This window comes from Mustela nigripes, chromosome 2 (assembly GCF_022355385.1).
Source record: "Mustela nigripes isolate SB6536 chromosome 2, MUSNIG.SB6536, whole genome shotgun sequence".
In the NCBI taxonomy this organism is placed as follows: domain Eukaryota; kingdom Metazoa; phylum Chordata; class Mammalia; order Carnivora; family Mustelidae; genus Mustela; species Mustela nigripes.
In genome coordinates, this window is record NC_081558.1 from 163743971 (window position 1) to 163766994 (window position 23024).

Here is a 23024-nt window from a genome sequence, read left to right on the forward strand (position 1 = left end):
AAACAAATACCTGATCATTTTCACCTGGATATTTTAAATTCTTGAACTTTTTCCAACAAATTTTATGGAAATAAACACAGCAGCTTTTACTACACATTAACTGAAAAAATCCCTGGAAAAGACGAAAGAGTAAGCTGTTGATATGGAAATAATAATTCATATAGGTATAAAAAATACTACTGCAAGTCTCATTCATCCATTCACTTATTTGGACATGAACACCTTAAGTGACTTTCAAAATTATGCTATAACTAGACGAGTTTGACATGGCATTCAAAATTTATCAACAGATCACTGGTAATCAACTTTCTAAGTTATTTTTATAAGTCCATTTTTACATCACTAAAGACAGAAGTATAAGGACAAAAAGAAAAGGTAATTATTGGAGTAAGCCAATGTAATATTTTCCATATACTGACACATATACTGTTGTTCTGTTACAACAAAATATCAGAAATTTGGTGAGTGACCTTTTTAGAGGAACATGTTTTCTACCCCTCTTCACCTCTATTTTTACATTTCTCTTTTCCTCCTGCCCCAATTCCATACCATATTCCCCTGGAATCTCTGTTAACAATCACTAGACCTGATTTGCAATGTTAATGACAGATAGTTACTGCATTATCTCAAGGTATAAATTTCTAGTCCTTCCCAGTATGTACTCCCTGGGCAATATAGTCCTGCTTCCTTTAAATAGGTAAACTGCTTGGATGACAAAGATCTGAATTTTGTGGCCAGGACTTTCTGAGGCTACATGCTGTCCATGTGACTAGAACCCTGGAAGCCTCCCTGGGAAACCTTAGGACCATATCACCTAAACCAGACCAAGTTGCCACCAACCCTGAACAGCCCACTTCCCCAGGCCTACTTTCCAGTACCTGTATTAATCTAATGAATACATTTTGGATTTCTTCCCCCAACACTCACTGTATACGCATCATGCTTTGCAACTGGATTTCCATTATATGATAGAAATGGTGTCAGACTGGCACTGATGGTTACATCTCATCCTATCTTGTGATTTCCCACAGCCTTATTTTGATATAATCAAAGAGAACTAGATTTGATGTACTTTGTTGAATTTCTTCAGATCCAGGCTGGTTTCACTTTGCTTGCCCAAGAACCATTCAACAGAAAATCATCACTTACTTAGTAACAGAATTCTTGAAGAGTAACACTTTTTCTCCTTAATAAAATGCTGATATTCTAAACCTACAACATTTCTAACTGTAAAGAATATTCCACATAATTTTTACTGCTATAATTGCAGAGACATTAACTATAACTACAGAGACATTTGAGTATTACAAAATCCCTAGCAAAATTGATTTACTTTTTATTGACTCCCAGATATATATAATTCCTGTTCACTATGAATTTAAGTTCTTAGAGACAGTCAATTTTTTTTTTAAGTTTTATTTATTTGAGAGACAGGTAAGAGTGTAGGTACAAACTCGAGAGGGGGAGGGGCAGAGGGACAGAGAGGGAGAGAGAGAATCTCTGGCATACTCCCTGCTGAGTGCAGAGCCTGACCCAGGGCTTGATCTCACAACCCTGAGATCATGACCTGAGCTGAAAGCAAGAATTGGATGCTTAACCAACTGAGCCACATAGGTACCCGAAAATATTCAACTTCTTAACTGGATTACTACTACAATTAAACCAAGTACTCTTTTTAAACAATATTTTGATGCATAACAATAATTTGTATGTAAGTTTAATTTTATAATTTCATTTTTAAAAACAGTTAATAATTATATTACCTTGTAATTGGTGTTCTTTAAAATGTCAGCTTCGCAAGATCGTTCACAATCTAGATAACTGCAAATGGTCTGCTTCATTATATTACTTTCTGTTGTCTTGATAAAATCATTAAGAAGATCCTAGATTTTAAAAATTTTTAAAAAATTATGTATTATTAGTAACAAGATTGAAATACTTCCAATATTTTACCTTAAATAATATGTCCATTTTATTATCTCCCTTTTTGAAGGCACTATATGTTTTTTACTAAAACAGCAATAGAACATTTTTTCCTCATTCAAAGTAAACAACATATGGAAAGGTCCTAAATTAGAAATATTGGTTTCTTACTGAACATAAACATAGGAGAAAAGAAAAAAGTCTGTGTTTGAAGCTGTACCTCTCTTTACCATCCCAACTCATAGCATAATACCTGACATGTTCCTACTAAAAACTACTTGCTCTGATACACACACACACACACACACACACACACACACACACAGACAACAAATCACTGGGAGCCCAGGAGGGTCTGCTAGAACTGATTCCCAGAACACTATGTTGGCAGTGGGACTCCTAGAGTAGAGCAATATGCCACTCACTGCCATTATGGGCAGAAGCAGCATACAGAAATATGCTTTCAATATTCAGAGTTGTAACTTGGAATGCAATTTCCTATTTTCAAATGCTGATTAAATGTAGGTGAAACCCATAATGAAGTCTATGTTAAACAGGTCTTTAGACCAAGTCCTTAACACTTATCCCTTAGAGAAAGTATTATAAGATTTCAAATAGTAGTATATTTTTTTAAGATTTTATTTATTTATTTGACAGAAAGAGATCACAAGTTGGCAGAGAGGCAGGCAAAGAGAGGGTGGGGGAAGGAGGCTCTCAGCAGAGCCCAAGGCAGGGCTCGATTCCAGGACCTTGAAATCATGACCTGAGCTGAAGCTTAAGCTGAAGCTTCAGGCAGAGGTTTAACCCACCAAGCCACCCAGGTGCCTCAAATAGTAGTATGTTTAATATACTGAGAATATACAACATGACAAACAAGTTGCTATAGAGTGTTTGATAAATCTAGTTACCATTCATAACATTCCTTTGATAGCATTCAGAATTTTAAATTGATGGCTGATATTGAAGAATAAAGATGTTTTGACCAAGGCAACGAAAATGTTTTAAATATCAAGATAAGAAAGAAAGAAATGAGAGGCATTTAAGGACCTGTCAGTATAAAGGTAGTATAGCAAATAGCCAAGTGGAAATGGGGAAAAAAGAAACAGGCTCACAGAATGTATATAAGTACTACAGTTTCAAACATCTCAAACTTACTAGTTCAATACTGACCTACTGACACTCCCACCAAATATATGCCACATATATACATATGCCTATATGCAGCTACATGAGTATATATCTGTGTTCTTCATTTTCTCTACCCCACCTCTGTCTCCTTCAGAACACTAACTACAATTTGTAACTACTTTATTAGTTTTTTTTCCCTTTTTAATCCTTTTAATCCTTTTGTTCCTTCTTCTTTACTCCTTATCTCTTGCCTCTTGTCTTTGGCATTCATTCATTCAATATATTTACTGAGTACCTGTTAGAAGCCAGGTTGTTAGGGAAGTTAAGGGATGTTATGGATCTTAAAGACACAGAAGTAAACTTAGCAGGGCCATGGGACCTGCTCATCTACCACCATCTCATCTATCAGCATCTTTCAGCTTCAAGCCAGAAATCTTGAAGTCATCCACTGCATAATGGATTCCATCACCCTTTGTCTGCAATACATCATCAAGTCATTGTGTCGTTTCCCAAAATACACTGTAAATTCTTCCATTTCTATCTCCATTGATAACACTCCATCTTATCTAGATTATTAGCTGTAATAACCAGGTGCCTAACTGGTATACCTCTTCCCCACCGACTCTGCTCCAAGGTACTCTCTATACAAAAGCAAAAGAGTCAGTTCCTTGCTTAAAATCCTTCAGTGGCTTCCCACTGTACCTACCTAAAATAGTCTTAACCCTTACCAAGCATGGACTGCAAGGTCCTGCAGAACCTGCAGAACCTAAATTCAGTATATCTAGCCATCTCTTTGAATTTGTCTCTAGCCTTGCTCATTAAAAAATTCATATGGTTTTGCTTTTTCAGTTCTTCAAACTTGTGTGTCAAGGCCTAAGGGGTTTCCCACACTCTTTTCCATTTACCTAGAATGCTCTTCCCTCAGTCTTTACAGAGCTAGTTCTATTCTCAGCCTTCTGGTTCCCATAAGACCTATCACCTCCCAGAGAGGCACACATGTATATGTGCATATATATATACATAGATAGATGTATACAGGTATATGAGAGTGTATCTGTCTGTTCTCTTTTATTATAATTTGATTATATCATTCCAGTGTTTAAAAGTCTTCAGGGGGTTCACATTAACTTCAAGAAAGGGTCTGAACACCCATACTTGGCTTATATAAGGTCTTCCATGATCTGGCTGACATTTACCTCTGACACATTATGCATTCATGATACAAAACAGACTGTCATTTAAAAAGAAAAAAGGAAACATTTATAATGGCAGAAACTCCTAGTAGATAATAGCTGAAATAATCATTAAAATTAAAAACTCAGTAGAAGGATAAGAACAAGGGTAATGTTAAAAATAACCAGGCACTACCCTGATAGGGTGCCAGCATCTCTAGGGGTGCTATATTCCCCCACCAGGATAAGTTTATCTAAGGGGATATATGAAGGTAGGAGCAAATGGGGTAGGGTAGGTCTTTGGTAGAACTCACTTAGGATAAATGGGTATAGGTCAGTCGTCTAAATACCCTAAAAAAAAAAAAAAAAAAAAAAAAAATCTAATCACAATGTCTGCGAAGCAAGATTTTGGGTGGGGTGCCAGGCACCAATCATTACAGATTAAGAACATGCTGGCCTACAGCCAGGATCACTGAAGCATTCTACCCTACTAGACATTAAATCTTTATTGGATTTTAAAGCAGCATAGGGAGGGAAGGCTGGTGGAAAGTCCAAAGCAGCTGGAATGGTGGCTGGATGCCCAAGAAACCCCTGGCAGCAACTATTTTTGAAACACTACATAAATATTTTAACATTATAACAACTAACATGATAGCACTAGTGTGCACTGGCTAAGTATCTGCCCTATGCAGAAAGCTAAAGTTAAGAAAAATCTCCTCTAGAAAGTAAAACAAAAAGATAAAATGTAACAAATAGGGTAAAAAATAAGAAAATCATAGATTTAGTCCAAGATATCAAGTATCTAACAAACATTCCATAAATAAAATGAAAAAAAAATCATCTAATGAACTTTTTAAATGTCCCAGAACATTTTCAAAATATAAGCTCAGAACATTAGGGAGCACAGAATATCCTAAGAACTCCCAAAAGGAAAAAAATTAAAACAAGTTATAAGCAAAAGATCGAGAATCAGATGATTAGATTTCTCAAAGTAATATTGGAAGCAAGGAAATAATAGAAACACTCGGAAAATAATTTGCAACCTACAATTCTATGCCCAGGCAAGATATAAAGTATTGAAAAAATAAATTATTTTGAAAACTTGAAAGGTCTCAAAAAATTTACTTCCCAGACTCACTCTTCTCTAAGAAGCTGCTGCATGACTTGTAACACCAAAACAAGGGAGTAAACCTAAAAAGAGGAAAACGTGAGATCCAAGAAACAGAGTATTCTACATAGAAGGATAATCCAAGGAATAAAGGAAAACCCTAAAGCAGATTAAATAAAGATGTATAACTACTGGTAGAATGGGGAAAGAAAAGTGTATGTGTAAAGGGGATGTATAAGAGAGTTTAATAAACCCTCCTCATCTACCATAGAGGGAAGTCAAAAGATATTATCTACAATGGAGAAATATGATAAAAAAGCAATAGATCTTTTCAAAAGATATAGATATATCAAATAAATACGCCTAGAGAGCTGGAAGAAGGTGTCTCTAGTTAGGAACTACAATTAGAGATGATGGACCACAGACTGTTAATTTCGAGTCTTTTAATATTATTTTACACACTGTATATGTGTATTATTTTCCTTGAAAAAATTCACTAAAAATGTCTGGATAACAAAGAAAGATATTTTAAAAGGAGGAGGAAAAAGAGAAAACTAAGACCAAGTAGGGACTGCTTCACGCAAGCTCAAAAGTTTAATGTTAAAATATATAAAATCACTTTTAAGTCTTAGGTTTGAAGTCTTAGGTTTGAAGTGTGATTTTCCTGACAAATGTCAAAAACTGTCTGCTTATTCTACTGATTACTGAAAGAGCTATAGTAAAATAGTACTCTGTGATTGAAGAGTTTTCTATCTCTCCTTCTAGTGTCACCAGTTTTTGTCCCATATGTTTTGAAACTGTTTTATTAGGTTTATACAATTTGAGCTGCTATAGCTTCTAAGAAAATTGAATTTCATAGTTTTTCAAAATATCCACATTGAGGAATGGATCTGGCTTTCAACTCAGTCAAAATATAAGGACCCAGAAAAGCTTAAAGTAAAAGTCTGCAGACAGGTTATTCAAACACTAACCAAGAGAAACCCACTAAACAAATTAAAAAGTTACTACAATATGGCTTAGAAGAGGAGTAAAAATTAACTCAAAATTAAGAATACCAAGAAGATAAGGGAAATGGAAACTTTCATACTTCATCTTAAGAATAAAAACTGGTGGGGTGCCCAGTTGGCTCAGTTAGTTGAAGCATCTTACTCTTGATTTGGGGTTTGGTCATGATCTCAAGGTTATGAGATTGAGCCCCACCAGGGGCTCCTTGCTCAGTGAGAAGCCTGCTTGAGATTCTCTCCCTCTCCAAATCACACATGCACACATGCGTCTGCACCTCACTCCCTCTTAAAAAAAAAAAAAAAAAGAATACAAACTTTGAAAAGAAATATGAAGATAAATATCAACAACTTTGGACTTGATTCACAATTCCACCTTTAGAAATTTGTCCTATAGGAATTATGTGAGAAATGCACAAAGATCACTTTACATAATAATGAAAAACTGGAATGTTTACGATAAACTAAATTTTCAATAGCAAGAAACTGGTTACACAAATTAAAGCAGTTATACGATGGACCATGAAAAAAAATCATACTGTAGAATAATCTAACTACTGGGAAATTCACAGTATATATTTCTAAACTACACATCAATGTGTATAACATCATTCCAATTTACTAAAAATTAAGGGTTCAAGTGTTTATACATGTGCTTCTAGAAAGACATAAATGAAAATACTAACAATAGTTTCTCCATTTGAAGAAATATGGATGAATTTTATCTTTGAGCACTTTTATATCTTTCAAGTTTTCTGAAATAAGCTTTTCAAATTTTCTTAGTATTTTTTAAATTTAAATCAAGAACAAAATAATGGTAAATATGATTAGAAAAAAAAAAGAATTAACTATTACACTTAGCTCCAGCTATGTGAAGTACTGGACTAGTATAGCATTTAATCTTGTTTTTAATACTAACAAATCTTGTTATTTACTAACCCAGCCACCTCACTCCTCTCTATGTGCTGAATCTTACATTCTGCACTAGGTAATGGAATCAATGTTGTTTCTTATACAAAAAGCTAATTTCCAACAAAAGAATGTGCTTGCTATAGAATATGACAAAGTTAGGGGCACCTGGGTGGCTCAGTTAGTTAAGCAACTGCCTTCAGCTCAGGTCATGATCCTGGAGTCCCAGGATCGCATCCCACATCAGGCTCCTGGCTCAGCAGGGAGTCTGCTTCTCCCTCTGACCTCTCCCCTCTAATGCTCTCCCTCTCCCTCAAATAAATAAAATCTTAAAAAAAAATAGATATGACAAAGTTAGCATAGGCCACACTTCATCAAAAATGATTCTGATTAGTCACAGGTGAAATGTCCTTAAGCAATTTCTTACTTTAAAAGTTGTAGGTAAATCTTCATCTTCTGTAGGATCTATGTCAAACCAATGATCATTTGTATCTCCTATTTCTTGTAAACTTTTATGAAATTCTAGCAGTCCTCCATTATATCTGCAAGGCATTTTAAAATAAGGTCAGTTGGAATGGGACTCTGTAACTAGATAGTTTACCAATGAGACAATAAGCAACCCTTCTTTTTTTTTTTTTTTTTTTTTTTTTTTTTTTTTTTTTTTTGTGGTAAGTAGGGTGGTGAAAACCTCTGGCATGCTATAGAAATACAAATGCTAGGACTCTCACCTGTGGTAGATTGGGATGAAATACAGGTGGAAGGGGAGGCAATAGATTATGTAGTAGCTCAAGCTTGAACAGAATAGGGGCCATGGTAATTAAAGGGATTGTAGAGTTGGTTGGCTTTTGTCTACTGTCTTGGAAGCCTTGAAGAAAGAGAATGACAGGCACAGGTCAGCCAACTGTTGACTCAGGGCACACTGTGAAAGACAGAGGACTCTATGGCAGCATTTAAAAAGGCTCTAATCTCCTACATCCATAACAATAATCTGTACTGAAAATCAGGCCAAATTTAATCACAAGGTGAAACAAACTGCAAAAGAGACCAAATGCACCTCCTTGACAGGACTATTACCAACTCAGGACACTCTGTGAAAGTTAAAAGGTCTCTATGGTAATATTTTAAAAAAACCTTTACCAAGTCTAACCTTATAAGGGCATACTGTGCTGGAAATGGGGCCCTGTATTTAATCACAAGGGTAGAACAGCAGAAAAGACTAAACACACTGCCTCAGCGGGACTGTTATGCTAAAATGAGGGCTTTGACAGGGAACAAGTAGACCATAAGATCTGAAGTGGGGACATTTAAATGACACCCCTAAAGTGTCCTGAACTCCTCTGGCTGATAATGACCTCTTTCTTGCTAGAGGAGTGCAGAATCCATTTTCTGACCAAGCCAAAATATCATCTAAGGTGCATATATCAAAAGATGATGCCCTCCCTTCTCAAGATCCTCTCCTATCTCGGCTTGTTGCTCATGGACCAATAACTCTGGAACTGGGTATAAGCAGAGTCCAAGTGGGAAACTAGAGTCCCCGCCCCTAAACGAAAAGCTGATTCACCATAAGAACTGCGGAATTTGCCTAGTGTGTACTACTGTGTACAGAAACATATGTGGGAGTGGATCTTAAGAGTGCCGAACCAATAGAGACACAACTGGATAGGGAAGTGTATGCTGATTTGGGATGACTCCTCCACAGTTCAAGATTGATTTTCCTAACAAGGACACCTAAGCCACCTGAGCCAACATGCTGCTGAGAAGGCTACTTCAAGCGTGGATCCAATAATGGCCTATAGTAATTGAGGTGGAGATGCTGGAAATTTTTTGGCAGGGTACTGAAAAAGCCTAGGGAGCTAAGGATGTTAGAATGGACTTCCTACACAAGACCAAAGAAGCCACCACTACACAAGGTTCCCTGAAAAGGTCCAGAGGACAGTCCAGAGGACACAGTGAAAAAGGAACCAGCGTCTTTGAGCAGCTCAGTGGTGACTGTCCTCTAGGCCAAGGATGAAAGTAAATGATGCTGTCCTGTGACTGGGCTTTCTCTTATCAATGATAATGGAAAACAGATTCTCTCCAATGCCCAATGGTCAAGAGACTAAAGAGCAGTTCACACATCTGAGGGAAGGACAGCAGGATACATTCTTTGTCCTGTCTCACAGCTATGTGAATTCTCTCTACAGTATAGACTAAAGAGATTCTGACCATCCTAAAATTCTGTAAAACATCACAAAAGCCCATTTATATTGATGGCATCATGCTACTAAATGGGAAGCAGGAAGTCTTCTGGGTAGCCTAGTAAAAAATAAGCATGCCAGAGGATTGAAGATAAAATCTTACAAAAGAATCAGGTAACTCCCACAGAGGTGACTCTTTGGGGAATCCCATGGTTGGGGCCAGCAGTAATCCTGCATAAGGATTGGCACAGCTGCCAATTTCATCTTTCAAGTCTCAGCCAAACATTATTTCCTCAGGGAGACTTCTGATTCCCAGAACTGGACTGGGTGTCTAGTGAAGGCTACTTAGTTTTTCACTGCATTTTTCTTCATAGCTCTTTATCCTATTTCATAATTGATTATTTGTATAGCTGATTATTTGATTAAGGTCTATAACTCTCACTATATGGTCAGTTATATGAAGACAGGAACGATCTATTTTGCAAACTATCATATCCCTAACACTCAGCACACACAATCTTCAGAACATGCCAAATTCTGAGCAAATAAAATTAATAAATTATGCTCTAATGGCTAAGGACCTCCATATAGGAAGTAAATAGTCCATAAAGGTTCCCCCACACAATTTCACTGTGTGATCCCCAATATTTCCCAAACCCAGACTCTGGACCCTTTCAGTGCTTTAGAAACTCATTTATACCTTAAACATCTATTCCCACTGGTGATCGTATTAATAACTATAACCATCATTTGTTTATTAAACCTAGCATTTCTGTGTTCTGAGAGCTTATTTAATCATCTACAACATCCTTGTTGCAGGTAGGGACTATTATTGGTTCCATTTACAGATAGGAAAAGATAAGGCTGAGTAACATAACATTTCTCAGGGTCATAGATTGGGTACATGGCAAAAAATGTATTTAAACCCAGGTCCGTCAGACTGCAAGGCCTATGTTCCTCATGTCTTTGCTACACTGTCTTTTATTGCCATGACCTGTTAAGTTTGATATTTAATATCCTCAAAAGCATTAAAGAAATTATTATCTACAGGAACAGGTGAAGAAGAACCAGTAGAGCACAAATGTCATGATACCTGGTATACTACAAAAACTATCCCATTTCACAATGCTAAAAGGTGAAAGGCAAGATCTGTCCATTTATTAAAATCCTTACCTCTTCTGAGCACATCGAAGCAAACCACGTCCAAAATAAACTAAACACATAAAGTTCTCACATATTTCATTCTCTTGGATCACCATCTTCATCACTAGAAATTTATTCTCCGCTTCTGTGTAATCCTGTAGGCACATAAAACTAGATTTGGCTGATATAAAAGCATTTGTTCTTTTTACAATAATTATTTTCCAAACTGGAGAAGTCAGAGCAGCTTTCATATTGATACAGTCATGTAGTTGTTTATTCACATCTCTAATCCTAGCATCTGTTTGTGATCACACAGATAATATACTCAATGATTAAAATACTTATTTATAAAAGAACATCTTCTATAGCCAATGTTTCAAAATGAACATTTAGGGAATTTCTAAAATCAACATTTTGTCAAAAAGTAGTCAGTGAGTGTGAGAAGATTTACAATGGGCAAATAACACATGCTACATACCTCTTTCTTTCCTCTTTCAGTAAGTGCCACTCCATACAAAAACAGTAATGTCAAATAATAACCAACATTAATCTGATGTGCCTAAAAGAAAAAAAAATTAATTGGTTATTTACACTAAGTTAATTTTCAGCATACCAAAATTAATTAAATATCCTAGGCCTATCAAAAAAAAAAAAAAACTCACCATTTACAACAACGTGGATGTAACTAGAAGGTCTTATGCTAAGTGAAATAAGTCAATCAGAGAAATATAATAATCATATGATTTCACTCATATGTGGAATTTCAGAAACAAGACAACGGATCATAGGGGAAGGAAGGGAAAAAGAAAAGACAAAATCAGAGAGGGAGACAAACCATAAGAGACTCTTAACTATAGGAAAAAGACTAAGGGTTGTTGGAGGCGGGTAGGTAGGTGGGGTGATGGTGTAACTGGGTGATGGTCATTAAGGAAGGCACTTGATGTAATAAGCACTGGGTGTTATATGCAACTGATTAATCACTGACCTCTACCTGTGAAACTAATAATATACTATATGTTAATTAATTGAATTTTAAAAAATAAATATCCTAGGCCTACCCAGCAATTATTAAAAAATAGTAAAAATTATCATCATTATATTTTTAACCATCTAGTAAGAACAATAGCAAATAAATTTTAGATGTATTTGACAATTTGACCCTAAAAAGAAAGGATAGTCAGTAATCTCGAAATAAAATATTACAGTTTAATAAAAGAAAATGAAGGCCATCAGGATTTATTGTCTCTTTCCCCCTCCTACTCCTACATGCTACAAACGGCTAAGATCTCCAGACAGATGTAGTAATAAGTACAACTATATTCTGAGTCCCATGAGTCCTTCTGAACATGGGAGTAGGTCTTGGAGACTTCAGCTATAACACTCACTGTAGAAATGCCAATCTCCTGGTTTTAATAACATAAATTGTTATGTAACAAATAACTATTGAGGGAAACTGAGTGAAGGGTATGCCAAGATCTCTCTGCACTTTTGTATTATACAGCTTTATTTTTGCAATTTCTGTGCATCTAAAATAACCTCAAATAAAAAGTTTAAAAATTGTCCATGGAGAAAAATATTATACATTCTGTTCATAAGCACTCTACTAACTGAAAATCATAACCATATCTTTTGTCACATTAACTTTTTACAATGAGACTGTTCCATACTATAAACAAGATTTTTTTCAGGTATAGAGGTACGATAAGCATCTACAGGATGTCTTATTTTTTAGTGATCTGTGTTCTCTTACCCAGAATACTTCTCATGGCCAACGGTACATATTTATGAAGTAACTGCTTTGAGTTAGAAATTTGGCTTCAAACTGATCTCAGTGGAAATAGATATGTGTGCTTGCTTTCAATGAACCTGTGTAACATCTAACTGGTTTCTATCTTAAGATTCCCATCTTTGCAGAGGTGGTAAAATGCAGTTCACAGAATAGACACTAAAGCCAAGATTACATGGGCTTATATACGGATTCCACTACTTACCACCTAATGAATTAAGAAAGTTATTTAACCTCTATGCTTCAGTCTTAAATCTATAAAATAGGAATAATGAAGTGGGGTGCTTGAGAAGAGTAAATGAGCTAATCCTTACAAAAAGTATCTCTCATATAGCAAACATTAAGTAAGTGCAAGCTATTATTTTGTAACTTAAAAAAAAAAACTGGCTTCATAAATAATATGACTTGAGCCTTTGGCTCATACAACTCTAAACAGAACACTTTGAAAACAGGATAAAATGTGGAATTGTGGTAATGCTACAATTACAAATACAAGGTAAAGAACTCAGGAATTTAGAGATATAAGCATTACATTGCTAACCAATATGCTCTGGCCTTTCCTCCCTACCTGCTCCCCGAAGAGTAGGGATCATTCCAAGTATTGGAACTAAATGGATATTGAGATACTGGCAACTGCCCTCTTCCCTCATGCCACCTCCTAGAACAATGTTGTTCCACCTATCCTCAGTAGCCTTAAGGAACAGGGAGAGCCATCTGGATACAACAATAGGCTGCTCTGATCATGACAATTCCAATTCTGTTCAACAATGTTACCAAGAGAAGGATCTCCTCCATTTCTTTATGTAAGACTCATCTTTGAAGTATGTCTAAGTACAGTAGGCTAAGCAATCAGCATCTGTTAATGTTGATTTTATACTCATTTATTTTATTGCTTGGCAATCTGGTCAGTGGGAGAAAGAGCAGATCTTTAGCATCCCAGAAATTCTGGGGAATACTTGTTAATGCAAACTCCCTTTTGCTACCTATTTTGGCTCCATGTAGAGCTCCTTTAGGGTGGTATACATCACCACTTAGAACCCTCATCCTGAGAATACTAAACTAAAATGATTTCTCCACTTTCTTGTAAATCTCAGAGATTTGGTGTCTTTGGCTACCTTAGTTGTACCCAGGTAGCCCTTTCTTGAAGATAACTCTAATCCATCTTCTACATGTGTGTGAAATTTAGTTTATGTTATGAACCCAAAGTATTCAAAGAACTGATTTTTTTCCTTGTACTGTCCTGTACTATTGGTTCTGATTTTTGATGCAAGGTTTATTTTTCCTCAGATTTTCTATTTATTTCTAAAGTGTCATTTGATACTGAACATATAAATATATCTTGTCAATTTTATCTTGCATAACCACTCATTAGCAGATGACAGAAGTTCCAATTTTTACAAATATAGAAATATCAGTAGTTGATTAATAACTAGGAGGAAAGGAAGGAGTAATTTCTGAAGTTCATATCTCTCCATTTCTAATAAGAAAGGCCGTGTTTACTAGTTCAAGTTTTTCTTCATTTTAGATGAACAATTTTATGGTAGGGAAAGGGATTCGTAGATTAGGCTCATTACAGAGATGCAGTATTGAAGTACAAGAAATAGGAAGGTAATCAGTTTATGCATACCTTTTCTCAAGAGTTAAAAGGAAAATACAAATTGTACTAGCTACTCTCTCATTGGAAAATGTTATCCAAGTCCATTATTTCAAACTTTCAAAAGAAAACACTTACAGTATAATTAGTAGCTTGAATGTTCCTAAGAGCTGCTTCCAGTTGTGTTATCAAGAAACGTAAAGTCAAAACAGGAACAATTTCCTCCCCGTTCTGGCCGTTAGTTACAACTTCTCTCTGTGGAAATAATTGGTCAAAATTTTCTATAAGTTAAAGCAAATATCTACATACATTTTTATTATACAAGTAATACATGCTAGTTGTAGAAAATCTGGAAATGATTTTTTAAAAATCTACACCACTGGGGCACCTGGGTGCTCTGTCAGTTGAGCATCTGACTTTTGAGTTCAGTTCAAGTCATGATCTCTCATGGTTGTGGGATCCAGCTCCAAATCATGCTCCCTACTCAGTGGAGAGTCTGCTTCTTTATCTCTTCCTTTCCCTCTCCCCACTTTCTCTCAGAAAGAAAGAAAGAAAGAAAGAAAGAAAGAAAGAAAGAAAGAAAGAAAAGAAACCTACACCACCCAGATACAAATGTTCTCTCATTTATTTGTTTTTAAGTAGTCTGACAAATCTTTGTTAACTATTTCCTCAAAACACTTAAAAAGCATTCTTATGTCTGCCAAGAATTGGCCACATCCACTCCTACTTCAGAGGAAAGTGGTTATCCCAGTTCATTATCATACCTTCTATTCTCTAAGCATGCTAAAATCTTTCTGGCCCTGACCCTGCAAGAATTCTGGCTTAATTCCAACACTAGGTCAAGGTATCTTAAACTATAATCTGATTGGAACCAAACTAATCCAGGGTTTATTTTATACCATACTTTGTTACATTATATGGATGAAATGAAAAGGACTATGTCTTATCTTTGTGTTCATTTCTCAATACCTTGTACCTACAAGTGCTTCCCTTAAATTCCACTATGTGTTTAAAGATGTATTATCTGTGTGAAAAGTTTAACCTATACTTTTTTTTTAAGATTTTATTTATTTATTTGACAGACAGAGATCACAAGTAGGCAGAGAGGCAGGAAGAGAGAGAGGAAGAAGGTTCCCCACCGGGCAGAGAGCCCAATGCGGGGCTCGATCCCAGAACCGTGGGATCATGACCCAAGCCAAAGACAGAGGCTTTAACCCACTGAGCCACCCAGGTACCCCTAACCTATACTTTCTTAAAATGGTTTCTAATACACAATATTTTTTTTTATTTTTCTCCTAAATAGCTAGGTATTTTTTCTCCCCAGCACTCATTTACTGAACTTCTTCTCCATCAACACATATATTCCCTGAGTAATCCACTGTCATGTTTTTAAAATGTCTATATATGGACAGTTTCCAAATTTGTTTTCCAGCTCAGAACTATCACTTAAATTCCAGACTCATTTAACCAACCAGTTACTCAACAATATCTCTTGGATTTGAGTAAGCATATAAAATCTAACACTGAAGGTCCACCTACTTTAGAACTAGAAAAGCTGGGCAAAATATAAAAACCATTTTTTGAAAGCAACAGAAAGCTACAAAGGCACTGTAAATCTCTGGGGTCAACATTCAGAGAGAAGGAAAGCCTAGAGACACAAGACTGACTCTTGGAGTCACTGTTTTCCTTAAGGTAACTGCCATTTTCAGTTGTGGCTGTGAGGCTGAGATGCTAGACAGAGTTTTTAGTCAACTTACAAAGTTGGGGGAAAAACAGAATGCACTACCTATCGAGGATGAGGGACCCTGGAAAACACTACATCCTTTGGTCAGGACCTTGAGGAAATATACTCCTAGAGTAAGAGTGTCAGTTTTGGTTCCAGCTTAAATGCAAGTTTATTTGGGAGGTGGAGAGAACAATGGTAGGGAAATACAGATGTGATACAGGGAAGGGAAAGCAGGCTTTAAATTAATTGTAAATTAATGGGTATGGTTTTTGTTTGTTTCTTTCTTTCTTTTTAAAGAGAGGGAGGTGACGGGAGAGGGAGAAAGAGAATCTTAAGCAGGTTCTAAGCCATTGTGGAGCCTGATACAGGGCTCAATTTCACAACCCTGAGATCATGACCTGAGCAGAGATCAAGTGACAGACACTTAACTGACTGAGTAATCTAGGTGCCCCAAAGGATGTGTTATTTAGTTATTCACAATGGACAGCTGGGGTTAAGACAACAGAGAAACTCAGTATAACAGTGAAAAACACAGTGTTATTCAACCCAAGGGAGAGAAAACTGGGAGATTTGCAGAACTCCCAAGGCTTGAGTGGTGATATAAGAGTATTAATTCCTTGGGACTTCTGAATTACCATGAGAAGTACAGCCTTCTGTAGATCCAGGGGAAGCCTTAAGGCATAGAGATAAAGACACTGAATATTAGAAATTGTCCAGAGCATACTGAAATAAGAGGCCAAAGGGGCTAAGGATTATGTGCAGGGCACTGACAGTACCTACCATAAAAGGTAAGCCATAAATAGACCCTTTGTCACAGAACAGAAGCTTAGAACCATTTCAATCCCCAGATGAATTAAGTAATCTGCCAGGAAAGCACATTACTAAGCAAAGACTTTGTCCAGTTAAGAAGGGTTGCTCTAAACCAACTCAGGCAGCCACTGCAAGTAGCAGAATTCTCTATCATCCTTTAGATGACTATGGAATTCGTTTTGATATTTTCATCTTCGCTCATGATTTGGGTTATTTTTGCCTTTTTGAATATTCTTACCAGGAATTTCTCAATTTTACTGATCCTTAAAAAGTTTTGGCGTTATTGACTTTCCCTATTTTCTTATTCTGTTTCAATGGACTTAGATATCTTTATTACTTCCTTCTTTTGACTTTGTTTCTAATTTGTTCTTCCATTAATTTCCTGAACTTTATGCTTAGATGATTGATATTCAAATTTGCTTTTTATAATATTTTGATTTCAAGCTATAAATATTTTTTGAAGCACATGTTTTACTAATAACACAGACTTTGATATGTATTTTTTATTCAGTTGAAAAATTTACCTAATTTCCATTGTGATTTCTTTTCTTACCCATAGGTATACCTAGAGGTCTATCTTACAAACAATGATTTATTATCTTTCTGTATTGATTTCTAAATTCATGGTACAGTGGTAAGAGAACATGCTCTATATGTTATGATTCTTTGAAATTTGATGATACCTGCTTTGTGACTAGCACATAGTAAATTTTTGTAAATGTTCGGTGTGCACTTAAAAAGAATCTATCTTATGCCACTGTTGGTTGTAGTGTTCTGTATTTGTTATGTGTGTGTATGTGAATTATATCAACTTTGCTATGGTTCCGCTAATTTTATGACGATGTTGTGTCACTTATGGGATCATGTTAAAATCTCCTACTGGGATTGTTAATTTGTCCAAGTCCCTTTAGTATATCAATTTTGTCATCATATACTAACAGTTCTGTATACATTTGGTCAACTTCTGAAATTTCTCCATTTTCTAGATGTCCATAGAGTCAAGAGCAAGTAATACAATCTTGTAGTTATAAGAGCTTCACAGTAAGTTTTAATATCTGAGTGGGCAAATTCCCAGCCCTTCTCCCCTACACTTCTCTTTCTTCCTTTCATTTCCCATCTAAACTTCAGGATTAGCTTTCAGTAATTACAACCAAAAAATACCCTCCTGTCACTTTTTGATATGTGATAGTTTAATAAATCTTCATTTATAGTTTCAATATAGAGTATTGATTTTGAAACTTAATGTGAAGAAAATCAGCATGTAGATACTTACTAAAATGCAGATTCCCACACCTACCTCCAGAGATATTGTTTCCTTAAGACTAGTATGGAATTCAGATACTCTCATGTAGGTGGCCTAGGGAAACTATGAGAATTACTAGTCTGTATCTTATATATTTCTTGTGTGTTTTCCTAGGTATTTTACTTTTTTGGAAGGTAGCTATGCTCACCACTATACCACCAATGCCCGCTTGTATTTTACTTTTTTGGTTGCTAATATTCTTCTTTCATTTTTACCTTCTAATTGGCTATTGTTCCCATATAGAAAGGCTACTGATTTCCATTTCTTGTTGTTTCTGGGTAGTTTCCAAAAGATAAAGAAGGGAAACAGTGGCATTATTCCACAGTCTCAAACCAGAATTCATACTGCTCAATTATCTCAGTTAAGGTTATTAATTGTATGTGAAGTCTTTGGATATTTTTAGAGTTTGTTTGAATTTTAAATCATATCCTATGGTGTTTTGTCCCCAATTAAAGGCTACAAAGAAATGAGTAGAACATTTTCTTTAACTTTGAAAAACTCCATTCATTTAAGAACTGATACCCATCTTGTGCTGAAAGTTTCAAAAATTATTTAAAAAAACTACTTCCAAGATAGAAATCTACCATATTTTTTTAGAGTATTTATTTTACTCATAAATAAAAAAATTTTGGACATTGTTTTTATCTTATGTTTTTAAAAAATTTGTCAACATTTTACAAATTAGAAAAACCAAAAGCAATTCCCTGTCCCAGTGTGACATGCTATCGGTTATTAGTAGAATAAGAATAAACACTAGACCATATAGTCAATGATGGCTTACTAGCTATTAACCCACATTCCCACCATTATTCTTGAAAGACCAGCACCAACTAACTCTATTTAATAAAAGTCTACAGTCAAAGCTGACACCAGAGACCTTCACAAAAAGATGGAGATTTCAAGACTTTAGCTACACTATTGTGGGAAGAAAGGGAGGGAAGAAGGAAAAGAGGGAAAAAGTCACTGTGAAATAATAAAAACAGATACATTGATATCTGTTCCTAGTTCCTGGTTCTATTTGGTCTTTGATCCTGGTTCCTGACACAGAGTTCCTAAAACTCCTCAAATTTCTTGAGTATCTTTTGTTCTAATGCGGTAACTGTCAGTTGGCCCCTGGATAGGGGCTGGTCAACAGAAACAACAAGCCATGATTGGAAGCTTGGAGCTTTTAGCACTATCCCCATTCCCAGATGGGGAGGGGCTGGGCATTTGAATTAATAATTGATCATGCTTATATGAGGAAGCCTCCATAAAAATCCTTCAAGTATGAGGTTCAGAGAACTTCCAATTTAGTGAACACATCCACATGCCAGGGGAGTGGCACACCCCAACTCCACAGAGACAGATGCTCCAATACTTGCGACCCTTCCAGACCTTGCCCTATCTATCTCTTCATTTGGCTGTTTTTAAAATCCTTTATCATAGCCTTTATTATGTAATAAATTGGTAAATATCAATTAAGTGTTTCCTGGAGTTCTGTGAGCTATACTAGCAAATTATTGAACCCAGGAAGGGGTCATGGGAACTCCAATCCATAGCCAGTAGGTCAGAAGTACCAGGGACAACCCAGGACTTGTGACCGGTGCCTGAAGTCAGAGCAGATTTGTGGAACTGAGCCCTTGACTTGTGGGATCTGATACTAACTCTAGGCAGATAGTAACAGAATTTAGTTGACTTGTTGGATACCCAGTTAGTGTAGAACTAGTTGATGTGGGAATAAGTCCACATCTCTAGTGTCAGAAGAGCTGTCAGTATAGTAGTAGTATGAGAGTAAAGGAACATAATGTATTTTCTCTGGACAGTCATAAACAAAGCGCTGTACTTCCACCCCAAAGAACAAATTATAATCTTACCTGCATGATTTGGAAGGAAAAATTTTCTTGTAAGAACTTCTTAATGTGAGGGACCACACCTTTTGGTAGAGTATTAATTGCAGTCAGTAATTTCTTCACTTCTACTAGTAAGTTAACAGGGACAAGATCAGCAGGCGTGTCCTTTTCCTGTTTACCCTAGAAGAAAATGATTTTTTTTTTAATTTTTTTTTTTAAAGATTTTATTTATTCATTTGACAGAGAGAGATCACAGTAGACAGAGAGGCAGGCAGAGAGAGAGAGAGGGAAGCAGGCTCCCCGCTGAGCAGAGAGCCCGATGCGGGACTCAATCCCAGGACCCTGAGATCATGACCTGAGCCGAAGGCAGTGGCTTAACCCACTGAGCCACCCAGGCGCCCGAAGAAAATGATTATTAAAAATTTACACAATTATACATATTCTTATTACTCTAAATATTAAGACCAGGAAAAACATTAAAAGAAAGAACAAAGACTAGGGCACCTAGGTGGGTCAGTTGGTAAAGTATCCAATTTTTTTTTTTAATATAATTTTTTATTTTTTATAAACATATATTTTTATCCCCAGGGGTACAGGTCTGTGAATCACCAGGTTTACACACTTCACAGCACTCACCCTATCATATGATCTCCCTGATATGAGGAAGTGGTGATGCAACATGGGAGTATCCAATTTTTTTTTAAAGATTTTATTTATTTATTTGACAGAGAGATATCACAAGTAGGCAGAAAGGCAGGCAGAGAGAGAGAGAGGAGGAAGCAGGCTACCTGCTGGACAGAGAGCCTGATGCAGGGCTTAATCCCAGGACCCTGGGATAATGACCTGAGCCAAAGGCAGAGGCTTTAACTCACTGAGCCACATAGGAGCCCCTAAGTGTCCAACTCTTGATCTCAGCTTGGGTCTTGATCTCAAGCTCATGAGTTTAAATTCCCACTTTGGGCTCCATTAACAAAGTGCCTGTAAATACTATGTAGGTAACTATGACAAAGTGATAGAAAATCCAAATAAGAATAAAACATTCTCGGGCACCTGTGTAGCTCAGATAGTCAGGTGTCTGCCTTCGGCTCACGTCCTGGGATTAAGCCTCACATCAGGCTCCCAACTCGTTCAGCGGGGAGTCTGCTTCACCTCTCCCTCGGCTCTTCCCCTGCTTATGTACCTCTCTGTCTTTCTCTCTCAAATGAATAAGTAAAAATCTTTTTAAAAATATTTTTAATTAAAAAAAAAGAATAAGACATTCCCTCTGCTTTCAAGGACTTAAAATATAGCAGGGAATTTAAGACCAAAATTCAGGAAGCTTTAATATACAGAAGACTTAATATACAGAAATAAATATATAAATTCATTTGGAAGTTATAAATATTCTAAAATAGGAATAATTATACCACTTTTAACAGGTAGTAGAATGGGAAATATCTACAATTTAAGGCTTAAATGTGAATTAGGCCTCAAAAAATGGCTGCCCTACAGAAATATACAGATTGCATTGAATTGACCCACTTAAAGGCATAAAAAATGCTAAGCTTAAAGTATTACATAGATTATTCTACATAATAATATGAAAGCTAGATCTACACACATTTACATATGTGACTGATGCTTTAGTGACTAAACACACAGCATATTGAAAATAAAACTGTAATAATTTAAATTATAAACAAAGTAGTAAAACAGAATGACTTAATTCAGTCAGATCTAAGTCATAGTAATCTTGGGTCTATAGGAACTCATTTTTACGGACTTAATAAGCTATCATTAATGTCTAATCAATAGCTATATATAGTCAAGTCCTGCTGGACTATATATTAACATTAGTTGTGAGGAACACGTGGGCAACAGAAATGAGAAGCACCTAGAACACATGGATAATGGACTTCCTTCAAACCTTAACAAGATACCACAGTTCCTATACCATGTTTAAACTTTGGGAATATGAGTACATTGATGCTGACCTCTGAAAATCAGAAAAGACAGCTTCTTATTATGGAGGCCATGTAAAGCTTAAGTCACTGAAAATGCCTTGGGGATGGGAGGAGTTGACTCTCTAACCATCAGTCAGGTCTTTCAGACTGCAATTACCCAGGAAAGTAACCAGGACTCAACATGGTAGGACTACCTGCCTACTCTCCCCTTCTGGGTTTGAGTCTTTTTTTTTTTTTTTTAAATTTTACTTAATTTTATTCTTTTCAGTGCTCAAAAATTCATGGTTTATGCACCACACTGAGTGTTCCATGGGTTTGAGTCTTAAATTAAGATTCCTCCAACCCCATCAATATCCAACAATCTTATACTTTATTTCATTATATGAAAATTATATCCAAAAATGTAAGAAAGTTTTATTTCAAGCATTGTTCTTGCAACTTTTCTATAGGTTTGAAATTTTCCAAAAAAGTTTATAAAAACAAAAATCTTCCACAATGTAACTAGACAAACCCTTCAAAAGAATGACCACTGTCAGTAGGGCATACATTTCAAACTAAAGGTCAGTTATGCAGTCAAAAGTTACCACAAAATCATCTAATATTAATTACCAAATTGATACACAAGCAAGATTATGGCATGAATAAAAATTTTTAATAGGACATACTATAAGCTTCATGCTTATTAAATATTTTTCTTATTATAAATATAATTTTTTAAGTTAGTGGTCATAAATTATATAACTACAATTATTTAAGCCAATTATTAAAATATTTGATGCTCAATCCATTTCACAAAATTGATTTAGCTTCTAAACCAAACTCAGGTCAAAGTTTTCACCTCCTTTAACTTTTGTATTTCCAATTCTGTATTTAGAAATTCACTTTCTAAATCTAATCCCTGCTGGCTCACGTGTACATCCCTATGTACATCTGTATATATTGTATTTTCTCTGAAACATTTTTTACAGTGATAGCCTCAGCAGTTAAATAATATGATTATTTTTTATTTCTTTTCAGCGTAACGTATTCATTGTTTTTGCACCACACCCAGTGCTCCCTACAATACGTGCCCTCCCCAATACCCACCACCTGGGTCCCCCAACCTCCCACCTCCACCCCTTCAAAACCCTCAGGTTGTTTTGCAGTCTCCATAGTCTCTCATGGTTCACCTCCTCTTCCAATTTCCCTCAACTCCCTTCTCTTCTCCATCGCCCCATGTCCTCCATGTTATTTGTTATGCTCCACAAATAAGTGAAACCATATGATAATTGACTCTCTCTGCTTGAGTTATTTCACTCAGCATAATCTCTTCCAGTCCCGTCCATGTTGCTACAAAAGTTGGGTTTTCATCCTTTCTGATGGTCCATAGTGTATATGGACCACATCTTCCTTATCCATTCGTCCGTTGAAGGGCATCTTGGTTCTTTCCACAGTTTGGCGACCGTGGCCATTGCTGCTATAAACATTGGGGG

The 23024-nt window shown here is 36.0% G+C and overlaps 1 protein-coding gene across 10 annotated transcripts in view; it reads right to left on the bottom strand.

The window, feature by feature from the left end:
• Positions 1 to 23024, bottom strand: part of DZIP3 (DAZ interacting zinc finger protein 3) — a 109234-nt gene that overhangs the window by 58610 nt on the left and 27600 nt on the right. For all 10 annotated transcript variants that reach the window (XM_059392014.1, XM_059392009.1, XM_059392010.1 and 7 more), the window contains 7 exons: positions 19634 to 19789; positions 14080 to 14196; positions 11040 to 11120; positions 10592 to 10716; positions 7669 to 7783; positions 1764 to 1883; positions 11 to 112 (listed from right to left, as the gene is read on the bottom strand). In XM_059392014.1, coding sequence (XP_059247997.1) covers positions 11 to 112; positions 1764 to 1883; positions 7669 to 7783; positions 10592 to 10716; positions 11040 to 11120; positions 14080 to 14196; positions 19634 to 19789 — 816 coding nt within the window. The remainder of the gene's footprint in view (positions 1 to 10; positions 113 to 1763; positions 1884 to 7668; positions 7784 to 10591; positions 10717 to 11039; positions 11121 to 14079; positions 14197 to 19633; positions 19790 to 23024) is intronic.